Source organism: Canis lupus, chromosome 1 (assembly GCF_003254725.2).
Source record: "Canis lupus dingo isolate Sandy chromosome 1, ASM325472v2, whole genome shotgun sequence".
Lineage (NCBI taxonomy): Eukaryota > Metazoa > Chordata > Mammalia > Carnivora > Canidae > Canis > Canis lupus.
Window position 1 is genome coordinate 107,099,869 of NC_064243.1, and position 19,763 is coordinate 107,119,631.

At 58.7% G+C, this 19,763-nt stretch overlaps 3 protein-coding genes across 3 annotated transcripts; 2 read left to right on the plus strand and 1 right to left on the minus strand.

The window, feature by feature from the left end:
- Nucleotides 1–2,662: 2,662 nt before the first annotated feature.
- On the plus strand, nucleotides 2,663–12,849 carry SLC17A7 (solute carrier family 17 member 7). The gene is made up of 12 exons (XM_025424271.3): nucleotides 2,663–2,870; nucleotides 6,634–6,886; nucleotides 7,942–8,060; nucleotides 8,353–8,467; nucleotides 8,546–8,633; nucleotides 8,789–8,875; nucleotides 8,972–9,114; nucleotides 9,681–9,830; nucleotides 10,000–10,132; nucleotides 10,801–10,911; nucleotides 11,106–11,233; nucleotides 11,427–12,849. Exons 1-12 carry the CDS (start codon nucleotides 2,809–2,811, stop codon nucleotides 11,718–11,720), a joined length of 1,683 nt encoding a protein of 560 aa, XP_025280056.1. The 5' UTR covers nucleotides 2,663–2,808; the 3' UTR covers nucleotides 11,721–12,849.
- Nucleotides 12,850–12,975: 126 nt separating this feature from the next.
- GFY (golgi associated olfactory signaling regulator) lies at nucleotides 12,976–16,829 on the minus strand. Its single transcript, XM_025424272.2, has 5 exons — nucleotides 16,691–16,829; nucleotides 16,379–16,557; nucleotides 14,275–15,475; nucleotides 13,830–14,003; nucleotides 12,976–13,358 (listed from the first exon to the last, which is right to left on the minus strand). Exons 3-5 carry the CDS (start codon nucleotides 15,452–15,454, stop codon nucleotides 13,159–13,161), a joined length of 1,554 nt encoding a protein of 517 aa, XP_025280057.1. The 5' UTR covers nucleotides 15,455–15,475; nucleotides 16,379–16,557; nucleotides 16,691–16,829; the 3' UTR covers nucleotides 12,976–13,158.
- Nucleotides 16,830–16,904: 75 nt separating this feature from the next.
- Nucleotides 16,905–18,898, plus strand: PTH2 (parathyroid hormone 2). Its single transcript, XM_025421902.3, has 3 exons — nucleotides 16,905–17,219; nucleotides 18,072–18,199; nucleotides 18,700–18,898. The coding sequence occupies exons 2-3, from the start codon at nucleotides 18,075–18,077 to the stop codon at nucleotides 18,872–18,874; spliced, it is 300 nt and encodes a 99-aa protein (XP_025277687.1). The 5' UTR covers nucleotides 16,905–17,219; nucleotides 18,072–18,074; the 3' UTR covers nucleotides 18,875–18,898.
- The last annotated feature ends 865 nt before the right edge of the window (nucleotides 18,899–19,763 follow it).

A 19,763-nucleotide genomic window follows, 5' to 3' on the forward strand; every position in this document is an offset into this window, starting at 1 on the left:
GAGAAGGAGAAGCCGACTCCCAGCTGAGCAGCGAATCCAATGCAGAGCTCTATCCCAGGACTCTGAAATCATGACCTGAGCTGAAGTCAGACACCCCTATGCCTTATTTATTCCCACTCTTCCTCTCACTCAGTCCCATCACACTGAAGGGTATCCTGACCACATTTGTGTTTTGCACCTTCTCTTAGTTTCTGCTGTTCCCTCTACTCAGTGTTGTCTCTTCCAGTAAAACCCAGGAAACGTCGAATTGTCTTGCCCTTTCCTGAGTCCGTTTGGTGATCTGATGCATGCCATCATCATCGCTACCCTCTCCTACCTCTCGTCCTGACAAACTTCCCATTCCTGGGATAGTGCTTTCACATCACCATCACACAAACTGTATCCCACTTCCTGACTCTGCAAGTACTGTGGACGCCCCCTCCCCTGCCTCCCAAGTCATCCCTTTCAGTGAGCTTTCTCTGATCTCCCCGGGCTGAGTTAGCATCCTACTCCATCAGTGTCTGGTATCCACTGTTACCTCATTGTATGTATGCCCCTGTGGTGTGATGACGCTTTAGAGTTAGTAGGAACTCAGTGAATGTTGCATTAATCAATGATTGACAACTCTCTCCTTCCATAATGAGTCCTGGGAGGATAGGTAAATGGAGGAGCCTCTGTGGTAAATATTGCAAGAACAGCGAGATCAGTGAGGTTAGAACGGACTGAATTGGGTAGGGAGGTAGGGGTAGATGGTGAGGAGGTGAAAAGGTAGGGCTCAGATGGACCTGTGAAGGAGCGAAGTGGCGCCGTGTCCACCAGAGGGCGCCTTGCAGCCTTAGCCTGGTGTCTCAGAACTACAACTCCTAGCAGCCCTCGGTGAGCGCGGCTCTTCCGAAGCAAACGGTGAGGTCCAGTGGCCGCTGGGACTTGTAGTTCACACAGGGACCCTCCGTGGGAGGCCGAGGAACTCATTCCCAGGTCCCCAAAAAAGTATGAAGCTGGGTCCTTTCCGCCTTCTTCGGTCTCCATGGTGATGATTCCGACGAAGGCCCGGGATTTGGCAGCGGCCGGGCTTCCCCTCCTACTCCCTCCTCTTCACCATCTGCTCCACCTTCACACCTGGCCCGGAGCCGCGGCCGCCGCCTCCGCACCCGCGCTGGGGACTCTGCCGCCACAGGGTGGCGCTCGTGGACGGCTCCGCGGGCTACTCCTCCCTCAGACCCAAGAGTCCGGGTCTCCAGCCCCTCCTGCCTCAGACCCTGGGGTCGCAGCCCCCAGCCACACCCTCCCTGAGAATCCGGGGATTTCGCAAACAGGCAAAATTGCGAGACCAAGAGACCCAAGCGGGGACAAGGCGTGAAACGGGAGGCCGTGGTGGGGCAGTGACTACCGAGCCATTGGGTCCGTGGCGCCCGCCTGCCGCGCCGGCTGCTCCCTCCCAACCCCCTTGAGGGCTTATGCCACATCATGAAAATTTAATCCCAAATGCATTTGCGGCCCGACTCAGGGAGGTGGTGAGGAAAGCAGCGCACCCTCCTGGGGCTTGGATCTGGAGGGGAACTCAGCGCGGGGGAGCATGGCTGGCTGGGGTGCCGAAAGGAGCAGAGGCAGGACCTGCCTGTCCGCCAGAACCCGAGAAATAGTCTGGGTTCAATCCCCAAGGGGCAGGGCTGGCAGAGATGGAGTAAGAGGGCGGGGCCAGCCCCCAGCAGGAGGGGATACAACTGGGGGGGGGGGCAGGGAAAGAACCTGGGGGAGGGGGTGGAGACTGAACTCGGACAGATTCCAGGGGAAGGGGGCAAAAATTAGGGCAGGGACAGATCCCAAGGGAGGGGTGAGACCTCAAGGGGCAGGAAGAGTACTCGGGAGAGAGGGACAAACCCCAAAGGGCCATACAGATTCCAGGGTGGTTGGGAATTATGGGGCTCGCTACTGGGGTCGGGTGTGGAACTATCAGGGCTGGAACTTAGAGGGGAAAGAAATCCAGGACGAAGGAACCGGGGAGGGGGGGCATGCACCCCGAGGAGAAATAGAACTGGAAGGGGATAGAATTTTAAAAAGATGGAAACAGGTGAATGAAGTCAAGAGGGAAGAAACCGGATGAGGGAAGAACTAGAGAGGACGATGGGTGGATCGAAATGCGGGTCGGATTTCGGGGGGAGAGGGAAAGAATCCCCTGAATGAGAAAAGCACCCTCTGGATGAGGAAGTTGGAACTGAGGATGGTGCGGGATGGATGGGGATGGAAATCGGGGGGGGGGGGCGGGATGTGGAACTGGAGGGCACAGAAACTCGCAGGGGTAGGGCTGGGAGGATGAAAACGCAGGAGATGGAACCGTAGGGGACGAGAACGCAAGGACGAAATTAGGGCGAACTAAAAAGGAGAGGGAAACCTCAGGTGGACAAGAGAGCTCGGGAGGAGAGAAAAGGGATAGAAGGAGCTGGGGGGTGGGGATGGAGGACGGGGGTAGTAACTCCGGGAAGGGAGAGAATTGGGGCGATGCAACTCACGGGAGCGAGTTCAGAGCCCAGAGGCGTGGCCTTGGAATGGAAGGGCGGGGCCAGAGCGGAGCTGGAGGGCTGCGAGGGGCGGGGCCAGAGCCATATGGGCGTGGTCTGTCGTGGGTGGGCGGGGTCTCGCAGCCCCCCGCCCCGCCCCCGACGCTGAGTCCCGCTACAGCCCCTAGGCAGCCAGCACACGCAGCCTCCTTCCCCCCCGAGCGGAGCTGCGGGGCCGGCCGGGCCGGGGCGGACCCCGGGAACCCGGACGCGGCCGCCCGGGCCCGCGGGCGGGGGGATTGGCAGGGGGACCGGCGGCAGGGCAGCCACCATGGAGTTCCGTCAGGAGGAGTTTCGGAAGCTAGCGGGTCGTGCCCTCGGGAGGCTGCACCGGTGAGCGTGGTGAGGGTCCTGGGCGGGGAAGAGCCCGAGTGTCCGAGGAGGGCACACATTCCCACCTGAGCCTAGACGGACAGATGGACAGGCTATACTCATGGATGGGGGTTCCACCCATCTGTCCGGTTTTCTCCCTTCTTTTCTTCCCGTACCCTCTCCCTGGTCCGGTCTCATCCATCATCTCGTTCATTTTTCTGCCCCACCCCATCCCAGACTCTTCCCGTTTTTTCCCTTGGACTGCTTATCTCCTTCTCTTTGGGTCTCTAACCCCCTTCCCCACTTTTGGGTCTCTTCTCTTCACTTCTCTTCACTCTGTCTCCTTTTGTCGGACCTCTGCCCCCTCTGTGGGTCTCTGACCCTCCCCCCCTTTCAGATGTCTGTCGCCCTCGCTCTGGGTTTTTATCCCCCACCCTGGGTGTCTCCATCTTCCTGTGTCTTCTCAGTTTCCACCTCTCAGAGAGTTTAATCTGAAGCTAAAGCGGATTGGGGCCCATTGGTCCTTGTCCTTGAGGAGAGCTAAGCTGGGAGGGGAAGCAGGGTATCCTGGGTCTCTGGAGGAGAAAGAAGTTGCAGGCCAGAAATTAGGCTCCTGGGGTATGGCAGACTTTCCAGAGGATATAGGTTAGAGGGAAGAAGGACTTCCTTTCATCCAGGGAGATGACCCCAGTGACCTGGGTGTCCCCAGGGCAGTCTGAACACCTCCCCACCCCAGCCTCTCACCCCCAACCCCATCCCTGGCTCCAAGTCAGAGAAATTACTCAGCTGCGGAGAAGCCTAAAAATATCTGGCCACAGTGCGGGGAGGAGATGGCCCCATCAGCACCATGCCCCTGCTGCCATTCTCTCGGACCCTGTCCCCTTGGCCCCGACCTCATCTTTAGTTGACCCTTTGTCCATCTCCCTAGACCATGCAAGTCCTCTGAGACAAACACTAGTCCTGCTCACTGCAGGTCACCTCCTAGCTCCATAGGTCCCCCACCCTCTAGGAACTGGAGGGATGGGAATAAGCTGGACAGAAGGGAGGGGGCAGGAGGATGATGCAGTGGGGAGGGGGGAGTGGAGATAACCTCACCCCTTCTCTTCCTAATCTTCCAGCCCCTCCCCACCCTTTTTCTCGCCTCCTTTCACGAGTTTCTCAAAATACATCAGTGCGAAGTCAGAAGAGGGAGAGAGACGTGCTGATGGAGGGGGCTGGAAGGAGGGTGGTGGCAGGAGGGATGCGTGCCTCAGGCCCCCTCCCTCAGTCCCTGCTTCTCAGTTTCTCATCTGTGTCTGGGTTTCTTTCCTCTGTGCCTTCACCTCTCCAGCTGCCTCCTGAGCCCCTGGAGACCCCAGAGCTCAGAGCTCCCACCAGGCCACGCACCAAAGAGCTGGAGTTTGAGAAGAACACTGCGTCTGAACCTTGCGGTTCACTCTGATAGTTGGACAGAGACAGGAATGCCCCATGTTGGACATAGCGCCCTGATTCCATTGAATCCTTTAGACAAAGCTGGGGAAACTGAGGCTTAGTTTGAGAAGAGGGAGAAATCCATGGATAAATACAAGTGCCATCATTTTTCGAGGCTGGTTTCCTCAAGATGCAGGATCCCAGAGTGGGTGGGGAACTCTCTCAGCCCAGGAAGCAGATGTTAACCCAGAGCGACCTGGGATCAGGACCTGGGAGGAAGGGGGATGCAGGAGAGACAGGAGCCAATGTGCCTCCTTTCAGAGAGCCAGGCCTTGGATGGGGCAATACTGGGGGCCAGGAAACCATCAGGATCCACTACGACTCTGGAGTGTGACCTTGGACATGCTACTCCTGCTTTCTGAACCTCAGTTTTTCCTTAGGTGTATAATGGGAAGAGTACCCAGGGACATAAAGGCAGGCCTGGGGGAAACGGGGAGTGGACAGAGAACCCCAGAGGAGCAAACACCGAGGCCCAGAGAGATTGTGACACCTCCATTTTGGTGCACTGCTTCCTAAGCGCAGCTTCTCCTCCTCCAGTCCTCAGACCTGAGTTCCAGCACCCAGGAAGGGCAGGAGGACCTCCCTCCAGGCTCTCCTGTCTCTGTTCCTGTCTTCTGGGAAGCCCTTGGGCCACATCCTCCCTGGTTCTCTTATCCCAAGATGATCAGTATCACCTGGAAGTTCCCTCATTGATTGTAACCTCACATTCTACCCCTGCCCCCATTTTATAGATGGGGGATTCCGGAGCCCCTGCCACATCCCATTTACAAAGCCTTGGTCAGAGATATGACACACTGGAGTATGAACCACGGAGTATCAAATTTCAGGGGCTGCCATCACCTCCTGAGTTTCAGGGTCAAATAGCACCTGATAGCGGCCTGGGTCAAAGTCTAATCGCACTGACCAAGTCTAATCACACTGGCGGCCCATTCTGATGCGGGATGGGGGGCAGTCCCTACCACCTTGCACTTTCATTCTGGGTCATCTATTCCCACCAACCCCTGGCTTTCATTCCTCCTCCCTCCTAGGTTCTATCCACTCCCCCAGTCTCTTTCTCCAACCCCTGTTTCTTAGCCACCCCCCCCCCGCCCCCCCAACCTCCTTAAGTTCTAGGATGGGAAGGGTGGCTGTATTCTCTCATCTCTTCCACCCGCCTCCCCCCCAGACCGTCTGGCTGTTCTTTCCTCCCCCGTCCCAGTCTCCCTCGCCTCCATCTGTTCTAGCCCCTTCCTGGGATCCAGCCCGATCCCCTGGCTGCGTACCCGCCTCAGAGAGGGGCCGCATCTCACAAATCATGTCCCCAGCTTGTCTCTCCTCTGTCCTCCGGTCTCTCCATCTTTCAGTGTCCTGGGTCTCTGCATCTATGTCTTCTCTTTCAGGTTACTGTCTCCACCCATGTTAAAGCCTCTGCTCCCCTCTCATCTCTCATCTCTGTCGCCCTCTTCCTTTTGGGTCTTTCCACACCTGTTTCAGGGCACCTCTTTTTCCCAGCAGCCTCTCTCTGGGTGTGAGGTGGCTCTCCAAATACCCTCCGTCATCACAGACTCAATCCTGGTTCCAGAACGGGCGGGGGCGAGAGCCTCGCTGGGGACTGAGCCAATCCCCCTACCAGGGCCATCTGTCCCTTGCCAGGACACCACTTGCCACTCCCCCTCCCTACCCTCTAGCTGACAGCCTGAACTCAAGGTTCCCCAGGGCTGTCTGGCTGGGCTGCTGGACTCCAGGGAGCCTGACTTCTCTCCACCCTCAGGGAGTGGGCTTCCCGTGTTCAAAGGGAGTTGACTGCATGTCTGTCCCACACCTGGGTCCTGGAAACAGGGAAGGGAATGCCACAGGGGGCAGGGGAGGAGGGCGGTCGGTGTATATATAGCAGACGTGGCTGAGAAGCATCTGTTCTTTTGACACCTTTGCTGAAGCATTTCCTTAGCGCCTTTTGCTTCCTCAAATAGACTCATATATGGGAGAAGGAGCCCGAGAGAGTCTCTGGGCCTCGGGGTGGGGGCTGGGGGCAGAGGCTCTTGAATCACAAAGTGTCTAAAACTCCTGAGTTGAAAGATAACGCGGCTGGGGGAAAAGGGGATTGAGGGCTTCCACACCTGAGTCTGCAGCAGTGTGATTTCCTGGCCTGAAGGGGATGGAGAGAGGGGGTCCAGATTCCTGGATCCTGGGGGGAGATGGGAACTAGGGGCTGGACTCCTGGGGAAGGAGGGAGTGCGGGGTTAGGAGTCTTGAAAAGCCCTGGACTCCTGTGTCATGGGGAGGAGGGGGCCAGGGGCCTGGACTTAGGGAGTCTTTGACTCTTGCGGCCCTGCAGCCTTCTGGAGAAGCGGCAGGAAGGTGCAGAGACGCTGGAGCTGAGTGCTGACGGGCGCCCCGTGACGACGCAGACCCGGGACCCGCCGGTAGTGGACTGCACCTGCTTCGGTCTCCCTCGCCGCTACATTATCGCCATCATGAGCGGTCTGGGCTTCTGCATTAGCTTCGGGATCCGCTGCAACCTAGGCGTGGCCATCGTCTCCATGGTCAACAACAGCACGACCCACCGCGGGGGCCACGTGGTGGTGCAGGTAGTTGGGGGCGTGGCCCGGCGCGCGGGGCCCACCTGCCCACTCCCGCTGATGATGTCACGTTCCGCCGGGCGAGGCCCCCCGCCGAGCCCCTTCCAACTCCAGCTTGAGCATCCCCGCGCAACTGTGCGCCCACCTGGCTCTCCTCCGCCTCACGGCTCTCCCCTTCCTAAGCCCGGCCCTGATCTAAATGAAGCTCCGCCCCTGTTTATTTCAGGTCCCTGATTTCCAAATGCAGACTCTGCCCTGGTATTAGAGTTCCTACGTGCTGCCCCTGTTCCATTGTAGGCCTCCTAGCAACTTTGCTCCATCTGCCACCCACGCCTGTCCCGGTGTTACATCCTAATCCCAGTCCCCTCGCAGGCTCCACCCTGAATTTTGATCCGGGCTTTTCTGAAGTTTAGTCGCTGCTAAATCCTGCTTCATCTGCTCTGGACTTTACCTAAAGCCCACCTTATCTCAGACTTTCTCCCTATTTTTAATTATTATTTTTTTAAAGATATAAAAATTTTAAGTAACCTTTACGCCCAAGGTGGGGCTCAAACTTACAACCCCGAAATCAAGAGTTGCATGCTCTACCGACTGAGCCACCTAGGCTTCCCACTTTCTCCTTATTTTAATTCCGTGTAGGCGGTGCCCTTGCCTCAGGAAAAATGTCTGATTTAGGCACTGGCCTACCTTGCCCCTTTGGCTGCTTCCTGTCCCTGACTAGACCCCACCCAGTCACTCCGCAAACAGGTGATAAGTTGGTTAAGAGAAGTAAGTGGAGACAGAGTCCCCACCCTATTGATGGGCCCCTCCACATTCAAAGAAGGGGCACCGATGCAAGGAAGCAGGCAGAGCTAGGCTTTTAGACAGCGACAGGCCCCGTTGCTAGGGTAGGACAGCCCTGGCAGCCTGGGTGAGCAGAATAGGGAGGACTACTTGGCAGGGGTTTGGGCGCAAGAGGGGTCCTTGTTGTTGATTGGCTGAGGGCTGAAATATCTTTGCGCTGATTGGTGGAGGGGTAGAGCCTGGGGTCCGGCCGCTGGATTGATGTGCCTTTTGGCCCGCAGAAAGCTCAATTTAACTGGGATCCAGAGACTGTTGGCCTCATACACGGCTCCTTTTTCTGGGGCTACATTGTCACCCAGATTCCTGGAGGATTTATCTGCCAAAAATTCGCAGCCAACAGGTACAGGGCTGGGGTCCCGAGGTGGGCGGGAGCTACAAGTGTGTGGGTAGACTACAGGTGTGGCCTGGCATTTCGTGGCCGCCTGGGAGGGAGGAGTGGGAGGAGCCTGAGTTCGGGGGCGGGGTCTTAGAGAAAGGCGGGACTTGTGGTTGTGGAAGGTAAGAGATACAAAGGTGGGGGCAGGGGTCCTGGGGAAACACAAGGCCTGGCCCACTGTGGGCAGAAAGAACAGAATCCTAGCTCTGGCGGGATAGCTGGACCCTGTTATCGTACTATGGACTCTTCCCACCAGGGTTTTCGGCTTTGCTATTGTGGCCACATCCACTCTAAACATGCTGATCCCCTCGGCTGCACGAGTCCATTATGGCTGTGTCATCTTCGTGAGGATCCTGCAGGGGTTGGTAGAGGTAAAGCCCTGCTCCATATGATCCTGTGCCTATTCTGACTCAGCCTCTTCTCGTTGACTTTGGTTTTCTCCTTCCTAGGGGGTCACGTACCCTGCCTGCCACGGCATCTGGAGCAAATGGGCCCCGCCCTTAGAGCGGAGTCGCTTGGCAACAACAGCCTTTTGCGGTGAGAGGAAGGGGCTAGGATCCAGACTTGCGGGTCTAAGGGAGGAGGGACCCTGACCTGTACTTCTATGTCCCAGAATGGCAGGGGCTGGGAGGCCGCGTTCCCGGATCTGAGAATAGATGAGCCTGTTCTGCATCTTGCGTCCTCCCTCGCAGGTTCCTATGCTGGGGCGGTGGTCGCAATGCCCCTCGCCGGGGTCCTGGTGCAGTACTCAGGATGGAGCTCTGTGTTCTACGTCTACGGTGAGGGGCCCTGACGCCTGGGTCCGGGTGGCGCTGGGGCGGAGCGAGGCCGGTCGTCACCTCGCTTTCATCCCCCTCCTGACCGCCCCCCCCCAGGCAGCTTCGGGATCTTTTGGTACCTGTTTTGGCTGCTCGTCTCCTATGAGTCCCCGGCTCTGCACCCCAGCATCTCCGAAGAGGAGCGCAAGTATATCGAGGACGCCATCGGCGAGAGCGCCAAACTCATGAACCCAGTCACGGTCAGGGCCCAAGCCCGCCGGGGGTGGGTGGTGGGGTAAGGAAAGATATCCAGGCAGGGAGGCAGGAGAAAAGGGGGCTCCGAACCTCCACAGTGTGTAGATGGTGGTGGGTTCCTGTGGACTCTCAGAGGAGACAGGATGGGGACGCGCAGTGGGCGGGGCTAGAATCCAGGAGGCGGAGCTAAAGCCCGGGGCGGGGTGGGGGGGGGACGGATTAGCAGGTGCTGAGGGCAGGGATAGGTCGCGAAGTGCCCAGAACCACTATGGGGCGTGGTTAAACCAGCAGAATCGGGATTAGAATGTGGGGAGTTTGCTTAGACCTTTGGGTGAGTGAGGCTGGAATTAGGGGGCATAATAGAACGGAAAGAGATTTCTGGGCTCACATTGACGGGTCTCTGAGGGTCATCGCGGGGTCCGGACCCTTGCAGCCCTAAAGTGTCACCGTGAGGTTGGAAATCCTGGGTCTCTGTGGGATTATAATTGAGTCCCTGAAGGGACGAGGAGAGCGCCCCCCCCCCCCCCGTCTGTATTTTAGCGGCCTCTCCTCTCCATTCCCCGCCCTGCAGAAGTTTAACACACCCTGGCGGCGCTTCTTCACGTCCATGCCAGTCTATGCCATCATCGTGGCTAACTTCTGCCGCAGTTGGACGTTCTACCTACTCCTTATCTCCCAGCCCGCCTACTTCGAAGAGGTGTTCGGCTTCGAGATCAGCAAGGTGGGGCCCGGGAAGGGAAGGCAGGGGGCGCTGCAGGGGGAGATGGAGCAGGCGGGCCTGGATCCCAAGAGGTTGGAACGGGGGACAGGGAGGAGCCAGAGGTGCACGAACAGTGTGGAGAGGCCCGGCCGGCAGCCTCCGAGCCTCGCTCTGTACTCTCCTGGTGCAGGTGGGCCTGGTGTCAGCGTTGCCCCACTTGGTCATGACCATCATCGTGCCCATCGGCGGCCAGATCGCGGACTTCCTGAGGAGCCGCCGAATCATGTCCACCACTAACGTGCGCAAGTTGATGAACTGCGGAGGTGAGTGGGGCGGGGCCGCGAGCCGGTTACGGGGCAGCCGGGCTGTGCGGCAGGACCCTGGGAGGACTGAGATGAGGTCAGGGGCGTGTCCAAAAAGGCGGAGCCGGGTTGAGGCGGTAGTGGATGGAATGGTCTCCCGCTGCCCTCTCGAGGCCCGCAGGGTGGAAGGGCAAGGTGGGTGTGCCGATCCGAGTGGGGCACCAGCGAGACCAAATTGGGCCTGGCAGGGCGGGGCCTACACGCGACTGGGAGCAGCGGGACCAGAACTAGGTAATCTAGAGGGGCTGTGCGAGGGGGGCACCCGGAGAGAAGAGGTCTGGGTGGCGCGGTGACTAATCAATGAGAACCGAGGGAAGGTGCGTATGGTGCAAGGGTGGGGCTCGGACCCTGCGTCTTCAGGGCCCGGCTTCATCAGGGAGTGGGGCCAAGGAGAGCCCAGCCGGGGCGGTGGGGACTCTTGTGCGCACGTGGTCAAGGACGTTAGGGAGGATTAGGGAGGTGAGGGTCGGGGTTAGGGCGGGCGCGGGCAGAATGAGGGATTGGGCAGGCTGAACCCGCACCAAGCCAGGGACAGGTGTGGGGGGGCGGCCTGGGCGGATGGAGGCGGGCAGGAGAGGCGGTGTGGGGCGGCCGACGCTCAGACGACACGGTCGCCCGGCCCTCGGCAGGCTTCGGCATGGAAGCCACGCTGCTGCTGGTGGTCGGCTACTCGCACTCCAAGGGCGTGGCCATCTCCTTCCTGGTCCTCGCGGTGGGCTTCAGCGGCTTCGCCATCTCTGGTGAGAACCGCCTCCGCGCTTGGCGGACTCTGGACAGCTCTGTGGGGAACTTCCTGGCTCAGGAAGGTGGCCTGGAAAGAGCGGGAGGGACGGGGGTGGGGGTGGGGTTTGCGATGGGGGGAGGAGGAGCGGCTCTGCAGGAGTCACTCGAGGGAGGCTCAGTCGGAGTGTCGCCTTCTGACTTGCCTCGCCAGGGTTCAACGTGAACCACCTGGACATCGCGCCGCGCTACGCCAGCATCCTCATGGGCATCTCCAACGGCGTGGGCACGTTGTCCGGCATGGTGTGCCCCATCATCGTGGGGGCCATGACCAAACACAAGGTCCGTGCGCTGGCCCCGACCGGCTCGCCCTCCCAGTTTGGGCTTCACCCTCGCTGGCCTCCATCCCTGCCCTCTCCTGGTCTCTTTCTGCTTCTCTCTGGACCTGTCTCCCTTGCTCTGCACTCAGTTTCTCGCTCCACCTTCTGTTTCTCTGTCCTCTGACTTCACTTCCCCCCTGTCCTCCCCTCCGCAGACTCGGGAGGAGTGGCAGTACGTCTTCCTAATCGCTTCCCTGGTGCACTATGGGGGTGTCATCTTCTACGGGGTCTTCGCTTCTGGAGAGAAGCAGCCGTGGGCCGAGCCTGAGGAGATGAGTGAGGAGAAGTGTGGCTTCGTTGGCCACGACCAGCTGGCTGGCAGCGATGAAAGCGATATGGAGGATGAGGCTGAGCCTCCTGGGGCTCCCCCCGCTCCCCCTCCTTCCTATGGGGCCACACACAGCACAGTCCAGCCCCCAAGACCCCCACCCCCTGTCCGGGACTACTGACCATGTGCCTCCCACTGAATGGCAGTTTCCAGGACCTCCATTCCACACATCACTGGCCTGAGTGGCTGTCAAGGAATCCCAGTTCTCTCTGTCCTGCTGCAGGCCTAAGAAGCACTCGCCCTCTTCCCCAGTGCTGTCAAATCCTCTTTCCTTCCCGATCACCTCTCAGGGGTAGTGAAGCTGCAGACTGGCAGTTTCGAGAATACCCAAATTCTCCTAAAGATTTTCCTTCTCCACTTGTTCTGCCTCAGTGGTTTCAAATCTCTCCTTTCAGGGCTTTATTTGGATGGACAGTTCAATCTTTTACTCTCTTGTGGTTTTGAGGCACCCTTCCGTCACCCTCTCCTTGAACCCCTGGGACTCTCGGGCTAACCCCTGAGACCACTCAGCCTTCCTCGCCTTTCAGAAGAAACATTCAAGGTCTTCCTCTAGAAATGACAAACCTCTCCTGATTCCATTTTGCATTTCCCAGGTTGGTTTAACCAACTGTCCATCCCTGCCATTCTAGGGATCGATTTTCACCAGCGTTTCTGAGGGAGAATGGCAGTTTCAAGACAACCCCCCCCACCCCGCCCCACCTCCCCCGCCCCTTCCCTCCACCAGCAGATGCTGCTGAAGCACCAAATTTCCCAAGACCTTCTCCCTAGCTTAGCACAATGTCTAGGGAAACCAGACGGTGGTTTTAACATTATGCCTCTTTCCACCCCCATGCACTTTTTCTGACACGTTTTCAGGTCTGAATAGTGGCTGCTCAAGTCCATTAACTCAATGGTGTGAAGCCACCATTATTGAACTTCCCCGTGGTGGTTTCAAGATGCCCCTCTTCCCCCTAATTCCTTGCACTTTATTCTCCTGGGTGGTTCCGAACTACTCTTGTTTTCTCAGTGGCCATTTGTTGTGTCCCTCAGGGGCTAAATGACTCAAAATCTGGGATCCTTCCCCCTCTCAGACTCCCTTGTTTCGACTAAGAATTTGGGGAGCATATGCAGGAGGAGTCACAGAATCCCAGGAAAGGGAATGGGGCTGGGGGAGAGGGATGTTTTTCCCTGGAGCAGGGTTGTGTCTTTGTGTCTCTGTGACTGTAAATCCTGCCCTGCCCCACTCCCAATAAAATGCTTTGGTGTACAGACTCAGTCGTCATTGGCGGTGGCCGTCACAGGAGCCTGGGCCCCCAGCTCCCTCCTCCCTGGGCCCCAAAGTCCTAAGACCCCCGCCCCCTCCTCTCCCAGGACGCAAGCCAGAGTAGGGGCCCAGCCGTGGGAACACTTGATTTATTCGGCCTCAAACGGTGTTCTCCGGTCACAGCGAAAGCGTCTTGGTGTGTTGGACCTCCTATCCAAGAGGACTAACTATGTAGCATAGCATGCCAGGAGGACAGGACCTCTGGGTCCTTCCTCCGTCTGGGGATGGCGCAGGTCTGGCAGGACGCGAGTGGGGCTTACACGAAGTTGTTGGGTAGCGTGGCAGGGGAGAGCGGCTCCAGGCTCTGCGGGCGGTTTCCGCGGGGCGGCGGGGGCAGCTTGGGTGGCAGCGGGGGAGTGGGTGGCGGCTGTTTGGTGGCGATGTGTGAAGGGACCCAGGCATCCGGGGCATAAAAATAGAGGTCGTAGGGGTCCTTCGGGGCTTCCAAGTGCATAACTGTGGGAGCAAAGGGGCGAGGTCATCCCCAGGCTGACCCGGGCCTGTTCCCTGTGCTGCGTCGCTGGCCAATGAGGAGGCGGGAAGGAGGTTCCGACCGCTCATTGGAAAGGGGTTTTCAAATCAAAGGGCGAGGCACCCAGAACCGGAGGGGGCGTGGCTTCCGGGCCACGGGGGCGTGGCCTGCCACGGAGGGGCGTGGCGTAGGACTCCACGAGGAGGGGAAGGGGCGGGGCTTTGGGGGACCCTCCGCTCTCCAGCTGTTGCAATTCCCAGCAGGGCTGGAGGCGGCGCTGGACCGCTTCGAGGGATTTCGGAGAACTGGGGGAAGGATCATGGAGGGATCCCGGCTTCTATTGACCTTGGATGGAGGACCTGTACTTTTTGGCAGGGCGCCCTAAGGTGCAGGCGAAACAGCGTTAAGGAAACACGCAGTCATTCAAGGGGAGGGACGTTGTGAGGGTCGCTCACCCGGTTCATCTCCGTCGTTTGGAAGGCGGTGGTGTGCGAAGGGCCGGTGTCGAGCCGCCCGGCGGTAGAGACACCACAGCAGCAGGAAGATGCCGATCAGCAGTCCGGTCCCAGCGAGGAATAGGCACAGGGCCCCGCCCGCCGCGCCCCGGGGGCGCCCCACCAGGGTCACGCCTGAAGGAGGAGGGCCCAGGAATTGAGCAATCTAAACTCCCAGCCCCGTCTTCCCGAGACCCAAGAACTCGGCCCCCACTCCTTCCACTCTCAGACCCCACATGACAGCCGTCAGCACCCTCCTGCCTCGGACTAAGGAGCGGGTCTGCAGTCCGCCCTCCCGGAGACCCAGGAGCCCCGACCCCAGCCCCCTCCACTCTCAGACCCAGGAGTCCAGGACCCCCAGCCTCCTCCTCCCTCAGACCCAGGAGTCCGGGTCCTGGCCCCTCACCAGTCTCCTCCACTCGTTCCACCACGATGATAGTGCTGACTCTGTCACCTCGGCTGCGCCGCTGGGGGGCCCGTGGAGTGGCAGGGGCCGGCCAACTGGGGGACCCCAGTGGAGCAGGGGGGCCCGCAATCCGGGCTGAGGGAAAAAAGGCGTCAGGCCCTTTAGAGCTAGAATTTGGGGAGGCCTTTGGCTCAACTGCCTCAGGAGAATCTGAGGTGGGCAATTTAAGGGAGTCAGGCTGGGTGACTGCAGAGGTTTCTGATTTGGGACTCAAGGACAGCTCATCTAGGGCAGATGTTTTGTCCTTGAAAGATGTAGTCATTTCTGGTTGAGGACTGGCAGAGATCTCAGGGTCAGAGGTCATGGGATTGTCTGTTGCATCTTGGTAGTGGGTTGTGGGGGATTCTGTTTGGGGAATTTTAGTGGGGCTGGGGTTATGGGTTACATGGGATTCTGGGTGGGGGATTTCAGTAGACTCCAGGTGGAGAGTCTGGAGAAATTCAGAGATTGGGATTTCAGTGATGTTAGGATTATGGGTTTCTGGAGATTTAGGGTGAAGAATCTTGGTGGGGTCAAGATGTGGGGTCTCAGGGACTTCTGCATGTGGGATTTTGGTGGAATTAAGTTTGGGAATCTCTGAGGATTCTTGGTGTGAAGTTTGGGTAGGGTCAGGGCTTGGGGTCTCAGGAAATTCTGGGCGTGAGGTTTTGGAGGGATTAGTTTTGAGGGTCTCAGGGGATTCTGAGTGTGGAATATCAGTCGGGTCAAGTTTGGGGATCTCAGAAGGTTCTAGAAGGGTCATTTTGGAGGGGCTAATTTTGGGGGTCTCCAGAGAGTCTGCTATTGAGGTGCTGAGTGAGTTAGATTTAGGGCTCTCAGAAGACTCTGGGTGTGGGATTTCTCCGAGGTCATGGTTGGTAGTCTCAGTGAAGTCCAGGCGGGAAGGCTCAGGGGAAACGGCATGAGGTGATTTGGAGGGCTCAGGATAAGCAGTCGGAAGAGAATCAGGGTTAGGCCGGTCTTGAGTGGAATTCTCAGAAGCAGGAGCGGAGGTCTGAGAAGGGTGGCCCATCTCTGGGAAGTCGGGGACTGTAAGCGGCGAGGCCGAAGGGTCAGCCTTGGAACCCAGCCAGGCGAGGAGGAAGACGAGGAGGAGGAAGATCGCGCCGAGGGATTTCATAGCTCTGGGAGACGTTTATAGCTGCGGGGGAGCGGGAAGGAAGGGGTTAAGGTTGGAAGCCTCCCGGGAATCCTCCCCGAGCCCCGAGGCCACGCCCACGCCCGGAGGCCACGCCCACTGGTCCCCAGGTGGGCCACAATCCTGCCCAGAATGGCGCCGGGGAAAGGAGGGGAACCCAGCTGCAATACCCTGAAGGCCTTAGCTAAGGGGGACTGAGGCGCGGGGCTTCTTGGGAGCCGTAGTTAATTTCTTTATCTGTTTCCCCGAGGGGGGGTCCCAGAAAAATTGGGAAAGACCGACCTCTCCAAGCTCTCAGACCTCCCCCACTTCTATTGCAGAGGGTGTAGACCTCCAAGAGGACACAGGAGCCCTTCCTCTCTGAGGGCTCCGTGGACCCCTTCCCTGTACAGTTGTTTACACCAGAGGAGGTTCAGAAGGAATGACTGGGGGCTGGGGCCCTGAAATGCCTTAATCTGAGGGAGAAGGGAGACTCCTGGGACCAGGGCGAGAAGGCTGCTGGGGGTTCACCCCAGTTTCCAGAGGGTGGAGGGTACTGTGGGTCTAAATTCCCGGTTCCTTTGAGAGGAGAGGCCTGATGGCTCAGATGCCTCGAATTTCTCGAGGGAGCAAGTTTAGGGGGGCTGGATTACAGGGGAGGAAGGAGACCGGAGGCTTGAACTCTAGAGAACTGGGCATTCTGACTCTTGGGTCCTCAGCAGATAGCAGAGTGGGGTTCTGGATTCCTCTGCCTGGAGAGCAACTGTGGGGCAGGACTCTGGTCCCTCTGTTTATTGAGGATGGAGCTGAGATCCTAGGCTCTTATGACTGGTCTGGGGCAGAGACACCTCCATCTGTGCTGAGGTGGAGGTGGGGGTGGCAGATATCTGGATAGGACAAGGTCACTTGGGGCCTGGGGTCTCTTACCTGCTCAGTGAGGTCCAAGATAACAGCAGGTGAACAGAGCTGGACGCAGAGATCGATGAACGCTGCAGAATGGCTCCGGGCGGGGCGGCAGGAGGTAGGGTCCCAGGGGTGCAGGTGACCAGGTGACGCACCTGACCCTCTCCCTGGGGATCCTGGGAGCCTGGCTACAGGCTTGTGCTCTTAAAGGGACAGAGATAAAGAACATCATCTCTGGAATGGGGGAGGGAGTTAGGGATTGGATCATATCTATTTGGTGGAGGGATGTGGCCCAACCAAGCTCTCTTTTCTTTGAAACCAGGGGTCCGGGGGTACCTGGGTGGCTCAGTCGGTTAATCGGCTGTCTTAGGCTCGTGTCATGATCCTGGGGTCCTAGGATTGAGCCCTGAGTCTGGTTCCCTGCTCAGCGGGAGCCTGCTTCTCCCTCTCCCTCTGCTGCTCCTCTTGCTTGAACTCTCTGTCAAATAAATAAAATCTTTAAAAAAGAAAAGAAGAGAAAAGAAAAGAAACCAGGAGTCCAAAGCTATCTGCCATCTCCTCCATGCAAACCCAAGGGTCTAGATCCCTGATGCCCTCTTACTTCCAGATCCAGGAATCTGGGCCTCCAGGTCTCTTCCTCGGATCCAGGAACCCAGGTTCCCAGGCCCCTCCTCTCTGGGGAACTAGGAGTCCAGGGCCATGTCTTGCCAGTCACACTCAGATTGCTACTGGCCCTTGGTACTTCCTAACCTTGGCCTACCTCCCTCGCAGTGTGGAGAACACCCTCCTCAGAGCCAGTGTCAGGTGGATGGGCCTTCACAACACCACCAAACTCCTCCCCTGGAAGCCTTAGACCCTCCACAAGGTAGCTTGGGGGCCCGGGTCTGTCTCTCCCCTCTTTGCAGTCTTGTCCGCCACTTTATTTGCCTTCACCCCCCTACCCCTGTGCCCCATATCCTTTGCCTTCTCCTGCTTTCCCCCCCTTCCATCTCTCACTCTTATCTTTCTGGTTCCCTGCTGCCTGGATTAATCTCTGGGCATCGCTGTGCTGGCTGTCTGTTCTATCTCAGGTCTTTCTCAGAGCCTCCTCCCTCCATCTCTAGCTGGTTCTTTCTCTTCTTCCCCACTCCTCTCTTTCCTTCCTCTTCTTTCCTTCTTCCTCTCTTGCTCCCATTCTTCCGCTGGGCCCTTTCCTCTGTCACTCTTTGTCCTTCCCTCTCGTGGTTACTTCATCTGTGTGTCTCTGCTTCTCCCCGACAGTCCCTCTTCTGTTGCTTTCTCTCTTTCTCTGTGTCTCTGGCTTCTGCTCTGCCGGTCCCTCTGCCGGTCTCTATTTTTATCCCTCTGACACACCTCCTGTCCACTTTGTCTGTCTGTCTCTCCCCCTCTGCTTCCCCTCGGGTCCCTGCTCCTGGTCCCAATTAGTTGGTGGCTGCCAAGGCAGAGGCAGGGCCCCCACTCCTGGCTCCTCATTACCGCTGGCGGCTCCTAATGAGCCTGGTTGGGGGGGGTTGACCCGGCGCCCCCAGCCCCCTGGTCTGCGTCACTGCCCGCTGCGGGGGCTGTGGAGACGATATAAGGGGGCTGCAGCCTGGCGGGCCGAGCCCACTGCGCGATAGCCGGCCCTGCAAGCGGGCGCAGGAGGTGGGTGGGGGTGGGGTCTGGGGTCCGGGGCCAGGTCGTGGGCCTCACTGAGCTCTTCTCTGTCTTTCCACAGGTGATGGAGACCCGCCAGGTGCCCAGGAGCCCCCGGATGCGGCTGCTGCTGCTGCTGCTGCTACTGCTGGTGCCCTGGGGCCACCGCTCAGCCTCAGGAGTCGCCCTGCCCCCCGCTGGGGTCCTCAGGTACGTGCCGCGCCCCGGGACACCCAGGGAGGGGCGGGGATCCGGAGAGAGACCCAGAGAGAGACGGGGCCCAGAGACGAGAGAGAGAGAGAGAGAGAGAGAGAGAGAGAGAGAGAACCAGGGGTAGAGAGCGGTGGAGTGTGGGCAGGGGATCCGCACGGGAAAAAGGTGCAAAAAGATCCCGAGAAGGGCGTTGAGAGATTTGAAAGGAGCCTAAGCAGCCGTGGACTCGTTCCTTGAGCAAAGTTTATTGGGTCCTTCGTGGGTGTCGGGCCGCGCGCTTAGCGTTGCGGGGGAAGCCTGCCTCGGGGAGCTTCGAGCCGGGTGAACAGAGACTCGTGCAGAGGGAGACGGGGTGGGGTGGTGATGGTGGGGACAGTCACCGAGCCGCTCTGCAGCCGGCGCAGGGACAGGGCTGCGAGTTAGACCGTGGGGGTGGGGTACAGGTGGCGGCGGGCGGGCGGGACCCGCGGTGACCGCATCTCTCCGTCTCCTCGCAGCCTCCGCGCCCCCGGCCGGGCCTGGGCGGGACCGGCCACCCCGCTGTCGCGGCGGAGCCTGGCGCTGGCGGACGACGCGGCCTTCCGGGAGCGCGCGCGGCTGCTGGCCGCCCTCGAGCGCCGCCACTGGCTGAACTCGTACATGCACAAGCTGCTGGTGCTGGACGCGCGCTGAGCGCCGCGCTCGCCTCCCCTCAATAAAGATCCTACCCTAGCGCTCGGGTCTCCGCCTCCTTCCTGCGCCCCGGGGCGGGATGTGTGTGTGCGGGATCCAGGGGCGGGGCTTGCGTCGCCACTACGGCGTCTCTCGTTCCCTCAGTTCCCTCTCTCGAGATATTCTCTCCTCATCCCATTTTTTCCCAATTATCTTTCCCTCCCTACACTCGTATTCTGCGTTTCTGCTCTGCGCCCCCTCCATGCCCCAGCACTGTCCCCTCCGCTCACTCCGTGCCTCTGTCCCTCCCCACCCGCACCTCTGCTCCAACCCCACCTGCGGGTCTCTGTCCTCCTCTCTGGGTTTCTCTGCAACCAAGTCTCAGTTTCCCCGAGTCTCTGTCCCTTCTCTGTGTCTCTGTCCCTCTCTGGGTGTCTGTTTGCCTTCTCTCTGAGTCTCTGAAACTTCTCTTTCCACCCTCCTGGCTTCCTAACCCTCTGCTTCCTCTCTCTACTTTTCTTTCTGCCTCTGAAACTCTTTCTTCCATTCTTTTTTTTTTTTTTTAAGATTTTATTTATTAATAAGAGACAGAGAGAGGGAGAGGCAGAGGGAGAAGCAGGCTCCATGCAGGAAGCCTGACGTGGGACTCGATCCCGGGACTCCAGGATCACACTCTGGGCTGAAGGCAGGCGCTAAACCGCTGAGCCACCCAGGGATCCCCAACCTTCCTTCCATTCTTAATCACTTTCTTTTTTTCTCTGATTCCCTCATGTCTTTTCTTTTGTTGTTTCCCTCTCCCTCTTCCAGCTCTCATTTTCTCCGAATTTCGCCGTTTGCACTGTTCTCACTTCCCAACTTCTCTCTGCGTCGAAAGATGAGTGTGTGTGTGTGTGTGTGTGTGTGTGCGCGG

Coding starts and splice junctions, on each gene's coding strand:
- SLC17A7 (XM_025424271.3), top strand. CDS start 2,809: ATGGAGTTCCGTCAGGAGGAGTTTCGGAAGCTAGCGGGTCGTGCCCTC. Junction 8,061..8,352: donor CAAAAATTCGCAGCCAACAG/GTACAGGGCTGG, acceptor TCTTCCCACCAG/GGTTTTCGGCTTTGCTATTG. Junction 11,234..11,426: donor GGGCCATGACCAAACACAAG/GTCCGTGCGCTG, acceptor TCCCCTCCGCAG/ACTCGGGAGGAGTGGCAGTA.
- PTH2 (XM_025421902.3), top strand. CDS start 18,075: ATGGAGACCCGCCAGGTGCCCAGGAGCCCCCGGATGCGGCTGCTGCTG. Junction 18,200..18,699: donor CCCCCCGCTGGGGTCCTCAG/GTACGTGCCGCG, acceptor GTCTCCTCGCAG/CCTCCGCGCCCCCGGCCGGG.
- GFY (XM_025424272.2), bottom strand. CDS start 15,454: ATGAAATCCCTCGGCGCGATCTTCCTCCTCCTCGTCTTCCTCCTCGCC. Junction 14,004..14,274: donor GGAACGAGTGGAGGAGACTG/GTGAGGGGCCAG, acceptor CTCCTCCTTCAG/GCGTGACCCTGGTGGGGCGC. Junction 13,359..13,829: donor AAACGACGGAGATGAACCGG/GTGAGCGACCCT, acceptor TTGCTCCCACAG/TTATGCACTTGGAAGCCCCG.